General features: G+C 43.3%; 1 protein-coding gene across 1 annotated transcript in view; it reads right to left on the reverse strand.

Moving 5' to 3' along the window:
- The window catches only part of UCP1 (uncoupling protein 1), a 29599-nt gene extending 21182 nt beyond the window's left edge, over window positions 1–8417 (reverse strand). The window contains exons 1-3 of the mRNA XM_029597186.1: window positions 8259–8417; window positions 7754–7912; window positions 65–272 (exon numbers count right to left, since the gene is read on the reverse strand). Coding sequence (XP_029453046.1) covers window positions 65–272; window positions 7754–7879 — 334 coding nt within the window. The 5' untranslated portion in view covers window positions 7880–7912; window positions 8259–8417. The remainder of the gene's footprint in view (window positions 1–64; window positions 273–7753; window positions 7913–8258) is intronic.
- Window positions 8418–10289: the final 1872 nt, after the last annotated feature.

Consider the following 10289-nt stretch of genomic DNA (forward strand, 5'->3'; position numbering starts at 1 on the left):
AGAGTCCATAATTGCAAACAAGGCAATCCCTTTTGTTTTAAGAGTGGGGGCATTGGTGGCTTACTCTCTTTCCCGCCGGTGTAGAACTGTTTGACGGTGTCATAAAGTCCTATCCGGATCGAGGCAAAGCTCATCTGTCGGTGAAGTCCAGCCACCAGCCCGTTGTACAGGCTCCTGGGTCCTTCCGTCTGCACGATGGTGGTAATGGTCCCAAAGACACCCTTGTACTTGATGTCTTTTACAGCTCCGGATGCTGTTGCTTCTCCTTGCACCTACCATTCACGCACAGAGGGAGAAGAATGTGCAATATATTGAGTAAAAGCACAAACCAGCACATGGAATTATCATTTTGTCCTTTTAGCATTGTTCAGTAATGGGATTAGAGGGGTTATGGATTACTTAAGAATATGATAAAATTCGATGACCCATCTATACACTCTGTAACCTGCTGCAGCACCAAGCGTAACTACTACACTAAAATGGTAAGGTGTGGGAAATATAAGCTTTGGCAGCAGGCCAATTTGGGGTTTAAACACTAACTTCCCTTCTCCCTGACATTTGCCTGAATAAAAGCATCACTTGTGCTTAAGTCTCTGCCTGGGAAAGGATACCTGACTTCATGTATTTCTCTGGCTTATAATTAATCCTGATTGCCTGAAATAAGGGCTGGGTGTTCCCTAGTCAGAGGCAGGACAAAGTCAGGAGGTATAGATTTCAGCAGCCAATGATATGATCCGTGCACACCCCCTGAGCCAAAGCCAATAGTGTAGGGACTCGTCTGTTGCTATGGGAAAGTAGCCAATCATGTAATGATACATCATCTGCCTTTGTATGAATGTACAATAAAAGGAAGAGCCTCGTGAGGGCTCACCCCTTCCCTTCTCTTCCTGCCTGCGATGAAAGCTGCCTCAAGTGTCTTCTTTGCCTCCATACTCTACATCTGGTGATCCCCGCGACGTGATGATAAACTCCATGCTCATTTCGGCTGGTCATAGCTTAAGGTACGTACCGTTCAACAGATTTGCAATCGTAAGTATTTTTAAGGTATTTTTTAGTATCTTTAAAGTATTTCTCAGCAAGTTTGTTCCCCACACTCGTGAGCATGGGCAATGATTTGACTGTACAGCAGAGGCTACATGCCAGGGAGCTGCAGCAAATCATCAATAATCATTATTTCATCACCAGAGGAAAAATAGCGCAAATCAGCCTGGGGGACTTAGAAAAATTAATAAGTGAAATAGCTTGCCGTTGCCCTTGGTATTCAATGGAGGCGGGAACTCTAAATACCCAGGAATGGATTTCAATCGGCAATTGTCTTCATATGGCTCCCAGAGCTCCCATAAAGCAAAGATTAATCTGGCAAAAATGTACAGAGGCCATCGAACACATATAAAAAAAAAGTTTAAAGACAGCAGTTTCAAACCATGTGCTTTTAGAAGCAGGCAGACTCAATCAGAATACCCTTCCCCCATCTTATGCTCAGTCTCCCTCAGAGACAGCAAATTCTTTGTATCAGCTCTCCATACCCACACCCAAGCCCATTCACACTTCTTTAGAAAAGCAACCCTTGAGAACAATTGAGCCACAACCTGGCCTGGGTGGGGCGATTAGCATTGAATTTCAGCAGAAAGAAAACCTTACAGAAAAAGAATTGTTGGAAGGACTTCAAGCCTTCCCCATCACAGAAAAGAACCATGAACAAAGGGGGACAGAAAATGAAATAGAACATCTGGGGACACACACTCACATGGCTCCTGTGGCTTCCTCTGCGTCCACCTCAAAGAAAAGGCCCCAGGAAACTGAAAACACTGAGGTCAGAAAAACTAGCCTTCCTCCATCTTGCCTGCAACCCCCTTCCCCCACCAACCACTCCCTGTACCCTCATTTGCCATTGCCTGAGACAGTCATTAATTCTGCATCACCAATTTGTCCAGGTAAATTACCATCTCAAACCACTGCTCCCGGTAACAATTTATGTGCCGCGGTCAGCATGGGATTTCACCTAGAACATGGAAATCTCACAAGAGAGGAATTATTGAAAGGGATTCAAGCCTCTCCTATTACAAAAGGGATTAAAGAGCTGGGTGTGGCAGCAAATGCCATGAGCAGTGGCTATGCCCACAGGTCTTCAAAGAAATCAGCGTGTAAGACCTTGGGCCAAGCAGCTGCACTCCTGCGTTACAAGCAAAGAAAATATCAATATGAAAAAAAGGATTTAATTAGACTCCTGCGTTACAAGCAAAGAAAAAATCACTATGAAAAAAATGATTTAATGAGACAGTACAATGACCTGTTACAAACCAGACTACATCTAGTGCTGGAGCAGGCACAGCAAACTTGGAAAAAATGGTTTCTATTAGTCTTTGATATTCAGTTACAAAAAATCTGCATACTTTGAGAGTATTTTCCCCCACAAAGTGTATGCACAGCCTTATGTTAAAACTGTACTGAAATTTGAACAATTGCTGTGTGGATTTCATGTGAGATGTTCACTTCTTGCAAAATTAATTTGGCTCACATTTAAAATGACTCAATTTCTCTGAGATTTAAGTTTATAGCAATAGTTTGAATTGCTAGCGTACAGAACTTATATTTTTACTGTGATTCTCCCTTTCAGGACAAAAGTAAATTAAAATAGTATCTGTCTGCAAGAAATCAGCAAGTCCTTGCCAAGCCATTGTCTGTGGTCGATGTTATCAATTGTTAAACAATGCTATCTTTAAGTTCCTATTGACTGAAGGATTAACTCCTTGGGTGCAGTTCTTTTCTTTTGAGAAACACTGCTCCTCCCCCCCTTTACTGTAACTCTTGCTTGCCACTCATGGGGGAGGGAGGGAGAACTTTTGAAGAGAAAAAAAAAAAACTGGACTTAGTACTGCAGTTTCTCTCTCTAGTTTATATATGTTATAACTCAGACAGATTAATAGTAGTTACAGTCACTTTAGCATGCAGCAGACAGAGCTGAGCAAACAGCGTGTTTAATTTCCTATTCTAATAATTATATGAAGAAATTCTATTCTGATATTCCACATTGAAAGTAAGCTCAGAGTATTATTGATTGCAACTTGGCACAATAGTTGCATTCTATAAAGTAATGATGGTGTCTCCACTAGGAGGCGCTATGTTATTCTACAAGTTATATTATATTATTGTTTTAATAATTCTGTTGTATAATAGTTTTTATTTTTCAGGCCTACAGACCTTCTGTATTAAGGACACTTCAGTTTTATTTTCTTTTTCACAAATTTTTACAGAATTCTGAACCTTAAAATTTTTACTGATAGAGGTTGCTACATCTAAAGCAATCCCTCCCAAGCCTTTTCTTGCAAATCCAAATTGATTTTATTAAATTGAATGATGGAATTGATTTATCCCAGGTTAAAAAAGTAAGAAGCTCACTTTAATCCTTGCCTTAGTAATTTTTTGCTGTATGCCAGTTTTTAATATTTTCCAGATTTACAGCCTTCCTGCCATGAGGAGATGTGAAGGTGAACACTTTGCAGTTTATTTTAACATTTTTCTAACGCCTTTTGACTTTTGATCCTTGATCTAATTTTGTTTTTGATAATATTTTTAGCTCAAATTATGTGTTATCTGTTGTCTGTCTTGATGCCAAGAAGACTATGAATGAATATTTGCAGAATGAATATGAATATGTGTCAGTTTTGTGTAAATGCATAATGAATATGAATATGTGTCAGTTTTGTGTAAATGAATATTTGCAGGATGCATGAATATGAATATATGTCAGTCTTGTGTAACATATGTTTAATGTAATGTCTAATATACTTGTCATTTGATTCAGCTTACAGCAAATGACTTTTCCTTTAAATGATTAATTTACATTTATTGCTATTTTACTGAATGAAAATTGATCACTGCATAAAAACTTTCTTGATAATGGGGTTACCCTCTGTTCGGAAAACTGATAATGGCTCTATTTATTGCAGCCATTCCTTTGCATGAATTTTGTCAATAATTGAATATTAAATACGTATTTGGCATCCCCTACAACACCACAGGGCAAGCCATTGTGGAGAGAGCCAATCATACCCTTAAGAGCTCTGGACCAAACAAAAAGAAAAAGGGGGGATTGCCCCTGGATTTTCCCCCTGAACAAAGTATTGTTTACTATTAAATCATCTAAACATATCAAATTTAAGAACACAGCCATGAGTAATCATTATGGGACTAGGGTTAGTCACCCACAGCCATCAGTTTTGTATAGAATATTTAATGTCTGGTACGGTCCCGTTCCCTTAAAATGGGGAACGAGGATATGTTTCTCTGCTTGCTTCCACAGGTATCAAGGCGTGGAGAGATGGAAAGGTGTCCAGGTCTACAGGACCCGATCCCAAACTTCTCCATGAGCCTCCACAGCCCTCAGAAGGACAGAGACCGGACTCCTTGCAAAAAGCAGCACCACATGACCTGGGGACAGATCAAGGCCCTATCCAACCAATCTGCACAACTCTTAGAACAGCAAGGCCTTGAGAAAACTCCAGAGAACTTATTAGCCGCCTTTTCTTGCCTGAATGCCAACTCATTAACAATTGTGTTCTGCATCCTCCTCCTTTGCCTTATTTCTCCAGCTATGGCGATTTCAGAACAAGGACTCTGACAGAACTTTTCACACCTGTTGAATCGAACAGACTGTTGGATCTGCGCACACATGCCAACCCAAGCCCACGAAGAATGACTGATGCATGCTGTACCATTTAACCTTACAGTATGGACTAATTATCCTTTACAGAGAGGTGTTTTCATTAACTCTCCAGTTAATAATACCATACTACACATTGGTAGCCGTATTCAAGAGACTGCCGCTCTTTGTTGTTGGGACTATTGATACAGGGGATGGAAAGGGACTTCAGGTGGGAAATAACCATATTGTAACCGAACCTTTGTATTAATCACTGAATACTTACATAATTATACCACATATATGTATGCAATTGGCAGATTTCAGGATGTGCAGTGGGAGACCCAAGCAAGTACAGAAAGTATAGAGGGGATGAAGGATTTACCTTTTGTAGTTATATAGCCCAAATGATAACCAATGACATGTCCACTAATCTGTTAGGAAACATATGGATGTTATGTGGGCGTAGAGCATATATGTACATTTCCCCAAGATGGAGAGACAGATGCACTTTAGGCTACATCCTCCCCTCATACTATGCAGTCAAAAATTTCTCCGTAACAAAGGGGAGGCGATAAATAATCCCATAGAAAAGTATACAGAAACTCAGATAGCTAGAAGCCTGTTTCCCCCAATGGGGACAGCTATGAATTACAGAGACTTACATGTCCTAGCTAACTGGACGACTGCCATATTTAATCAGACAGTCCATGCATTAAAACTACTCACAACAGAAGTCTCTCAGATTAGAGAAGTAGCATTACAGAACAGCTATACCTTAGAAACCATTTTAGCCTTAAAGGGTGGTGTTTGTGCATTAATTGGATCTCATTGCTGTGTGTACATATCAGTTTATAAAGCAAACCTCACACATACCATAGAGCAGATAGAAACCATGGTTGCTGATGCACCACTTTCAGACAGAATACCAACTTCTCCATGGGACTGGCTATGGTCCTGGCTCCCTGATATTTCTGGTCTCAAAAGGGTGATTTCTATTATAATGACCATAATTGTCTTAATTATTTGCCTGTGATGCTGTATTCAGTGCATACCCAACCCTCATATCCATATTGAAACCTTGCTCTCAGCCCGGATATAAAGATGACTTATAAGATGCCTAATAGGGAATCATGAGCCCTGCAGCGTTGGCACACCACGCTGCACCAGCTCTGGGTGATATGGAGATTCAGGAGCTCATCGGCAGCTGGCACACCACGTCGAATTAGCTTTCTTCTCTCCATAATCCCCCTTCCCCTATTTCCAGCCCATACCAAGACATAACAGATTTCAGTAAGGGTCTAAAGCTTTATTGAGCTACCTAAACAAAAACAGAAAGGGTGAGATGTGGGAAATATAAGCTTTGCCAGCAGGCCAATTTGGGGTTTAAACACTAACTTCCCTTCTCCCTGACATTTGCCTGAATAAAAGCATCACTTGTGCTTAAGTCTCTGCCTGGGAAAGGATACCTGACTTCATGTATTTCTCTGGCTTATAATTAATCCTGATTGCCTGAAATAAGGGCTGGGTGTTCCCTAGTCAGAGGCAGGACAAAGTCAGGAGGTATAGATTTCAGCAGCCAATGATATGATCCGTGCACACCCCCTGAGCCAAAGCCAATAGTGTAGGGACTCGTCTGTTGCTATGGGAAAGTAGCCAATCATGTAATGATACATCATCTGCCTTTGTATGAATGTACAATAAAAGGAAGAGCCTCGTGAGGGCTCACCCCTTCCCTTCTCTTCCTGGCTGCCTCGTGTCTTCTTTGCCTCCATACTCTACAGTAAGGTACTGACGCACTATGGGGGCCGATGCAATATCATGTGCGGTAAAATGGGCACTCGATTTGAGCGCCCATTTCCCTAATGTGCGCACATTCACCTTGCCTGGGAGCCCGAGGCTATATTTAAATGAGCTGCTGTGTTAAAAAGGAAGCGGTAGGGAAAACAATTGTGCGTCCCTAGCACTCAAATGCAGCAGGAGAGCTGGCTGTGCGCCTGTAAGGAAAAACAGGCACTCGATATAAGTGTCCGTTTTATCCCGTTGCAGATCATTTACACGCACAACATACCTGTGGCAAAATTGGCCCGGAACGCGTAGATTGTGCACATATATTGTGCTGCCAGAACTTTTTTTTTCTTTTAATTGAGCCTTTACATTGTTCCTTAAATTTTAATCACCGCAAGCAGTAGATCTTAGTATCACAAGGATACTAAGTAGGAAGAACCACAAAGAGGCATGTTTCTTGTTTTTTCATGTGTCTTGCCTCACTGTATGACTTAACAGCAGCCCCGGCGCTGGTGTGAAATTTGCTGGATTAAAAAGGCTGTGTTGGGCAACTGGCGACTTTCTGCATGGGATTTACATGTGATGAGTGCTATTAGCTGCGTGTTTTGTGGGAGGGGGGGGCGTTTTGAATGTGCTAATCTCCTTATTCCAGTGGGTGTTATCCTAGCACATCCAAAACGCATGTCCAACTGCTGGTAAATCTGGGTGCTGGGTGCGGTCCACTTTATTGCATCCGTGCGTCTCTGTGTTTGTGACAGATTTAATTTTAATGCTACCAGCCAAGAGTGCGCTCACCAAACGGTCCTTGCCTGCCAAAATCTTCGGCGTTTCTAATGGTTGGCTACACCCTACAAATGTTGTCAAAACTGGGGTACAAAGTATGTTCCTGGACACCGGTAACATACACGGATGCTGCAGGAAAGTGGATAATGCATTAACTGTTACTTTGAACATGGACTGATCAGGGAAGTTGAAGAATGTTTAATGATGTAAGTAATTCATTATTTTATGTTATGAATGTGGATTGTAACTCGTCTAGGATTTTAGACAGAGCCAGTAATACATATTTTAAATAAATACCTTCCTACCAAATGTCCTATGATGTGAATTATTTCGGTGCAAACCGATCTGAACAGCAGCACGTGTCTATTTTTACTTTATCATGAATTGGTTGGGAGGTACCTGCCGGAAGCAGCGGTGGGTGTATACCAGATTTTTAAATGCATACGGTAAGACCAGTTTTATTTCTAACGTAAAGGAACAGAAGCAGAGGCAAGGGAGCGGAAGGGCTTTGATGCAAAAGAAGCCTACAGCCATGCCTACCTGTAATCGGACTTTTGCTGTGTCCAGAGGAAACGTGAAGAGATCGGCAATGCAACCAGCAGCCCCAGCGCCGAGAAGCTTTACTGCTGGGGTGGGAGGGACGTCGGAGGGCTTCAGTCCCACCATGTCTGCAAGATCGGGTCAGATCCTCCAGCAGCTCTAAAAGAGTAATGATGGGGATAAAGAATGAGAACTGCCTGTGCAAACAGCCTGTGCCTACAAGGTAACCAGAGATCCGAAGGTGACATGGATTTGTACAGCGCTGTGTACCTCTAGCGAGCCCTAGAGAAATTAATAGTAATGCCAATAGAATAATGATCATTAATCCACCTGCAACTTGAGTTGCTCAACCCTCACTCTTCCACAACCCCTGTAGAAAGAAACTGTACAAAGAGAATATTGAAACTATTTTCCCCTTTATAAGTAACTTTTTGGTTCACAGTTCTTTACTACTGTACTTTTATCAACAAACAAACAAAAAGATGTGTAAAAGCTGCATACTCACACTTCCAGAAGAACAATCTGAACAGCTGAGGTTCGTCGGGACTGCGCCTCCCCTCCCTCCCTTAATTTTTTTTCCTCCTGTAACCTGAAAGGAGCGCTGGTCCGCTGCCCAGCCCTTATTATAGAGCCCAGGGGCACCGTGACGTCACAAGGGCGTTACACAGGACCCGCTGGCTCCGAAAAAAAAGCCGCCCGCGCCGGAGATGCCCCGTCCACAGGAAAAGAGCCCCGCCCCCCCGCGAAGGCCCCGCCCCCTCTCTCCCGTCAGAGCTCCTTCAGTAGGTGTAGGAACAGCGGCTCCCGGGGCGGGGCTTGGGTTGTGCTCCGCCCCGCCCCCGCGTAGGCCCCGCCTCCTCCCTCCCGTCAGAGCTCCTTCAGTAGGTGTAGGAACAGCGGCTCCCGGGGCGGGGCTTGGGTTGTGCTCCGCCCCGCCCCCGCGAAGGCCCCGCCCCCTCTCTCCCGTCAGAGCTCCTGCAGGTGTAGGAACGGCGGCTCCCGGGGCGGGGCTTGGTTTGTGCTCCGCCTCCCCCGCGTAGGCCCCGCCTCCTCCCTCCCGTCAGAGCTCCTTCTGTAGGTGTAGGAACGGCGGCTCCCGGGGCGGGACTTGGTTTGTGCTCCGCCCCCCTCGCCCGTCCCCCCCCAAGCTTCAGAGCCGGCCCGGGTGATGGAGAGAATCGGGAACCTCCACCCAGCGCCTCAGATCGCCTCCGTCCGAGCGAACTCCCCCAGACCTTTCTCTCCCCCTAACCGCACGGGGGCCACCTTCAGGGCCAGATGTGCTCGGCCCTGCCTGCTCTGACACAAAGCGGGAGGAAACCGTTATTACATCTGCGCTTCTTGGAGCGCCTGTGTAACTTCAGCGTAATTCAAGCTATGCCTTGGGGGGGGGGGGGCTTTTAGCGAGGAAGTAGCGAAAGCAAATCTTTAGAAAAGGTCATTTCACCCCCATTTAGGAGCCGATGGGCCGAAGGCGCTCGTAAAGATCCCGTTTGAAGTAAAGCGTAGAATCGTTTCTCGTCCTTTCGTCAAAGAAACGATAGGGCCGTTGCATTATCCACTGGCAACCGGGACGGCAGAACCCGTCCGTCACCCGCTGCGTTCAGTATTCCCCCTGCCCAGGGTTTAATTAGTTGAGTTTATTTCCTAAACCGCCTTTGCAACAAAAATCAAAGCCGGGAGCATAAAACCAACCGTCATAATAGCAACAACAAACCAAACTGCTTAGAGACAATAAATCAAAGCCGTTGAATGCATCAGAAATGACTGCAAGAAGTGTGAGCCACCGGAGCTCTGATGGATGTGCAGAGAAAGAAGAATGTGTAAGGGATGGGATGGGATAACCAAAGCAGTACTGGCTGCTGTTTATCTTTATCCCATTTTCAAGTGTGGTTTAAAGGAGATTCAACAACATTTATTTAAAAACAGGAGGGCTGAAACGCTGCAAGGAAGTATAAGGGCAGAAGGAAGGGGGTTAAAGTGGAGGATGTGATAAGAATGTCAGAGCCAAACAGGTTTTGTTTTATTGTGAGGAATTTTTCTCTTTTCTTTTACTTTTTTTTTAAAAATATTTTATAAAGTTCAATGTAAAACTTCTTTTATTCTGTTCTATGTAAAGCGCTATTTGTAGCGATAGTTACTGTTCTTTGTGAACCGGGGTGATATGTATATTATACAGGAACCTCCGGTATATAAATTATTTTAAATAAATAAATAAATAAATAAATAAAGGGCATTCACTGAGCCTCTAATTCACATCGTTAACACATACAAAAACACTATGATAATAATGATCTCATATAATTTCTATGAGAAATAATTTCACACAATGAGGTTACCTGTACTTTTAATGCAACTCTCTTTTTCTTATTTCCCAGCTGCTCTAATCATATTATAGTCTTGCCGCCCTATGTTATGAAGATTTTTTTTCTTTCGCTTTTCTGTACATTTGATAGTAAACTTCCTACAATTCACAGCACACTTCTGCCATTTTACACACCTTGCATTAATTAATTTGCAGGTTTATTGAACCTAA

The sequence above is a fragment of the Rhinatrema bivittatum genome, chromosome 1 (assembly GCF_901001135.1).
Source record: "Rhinatrema bivittatum chromosome 1, aRhiBiv1.1, whole genome shotgun sequence".
NCBI lineage: Eukaryota > Metazoa > Chordata > Amphibia > Gymnophiona > Rhinatrematidae > Rhinatrema > Rhinatrema bivittatum.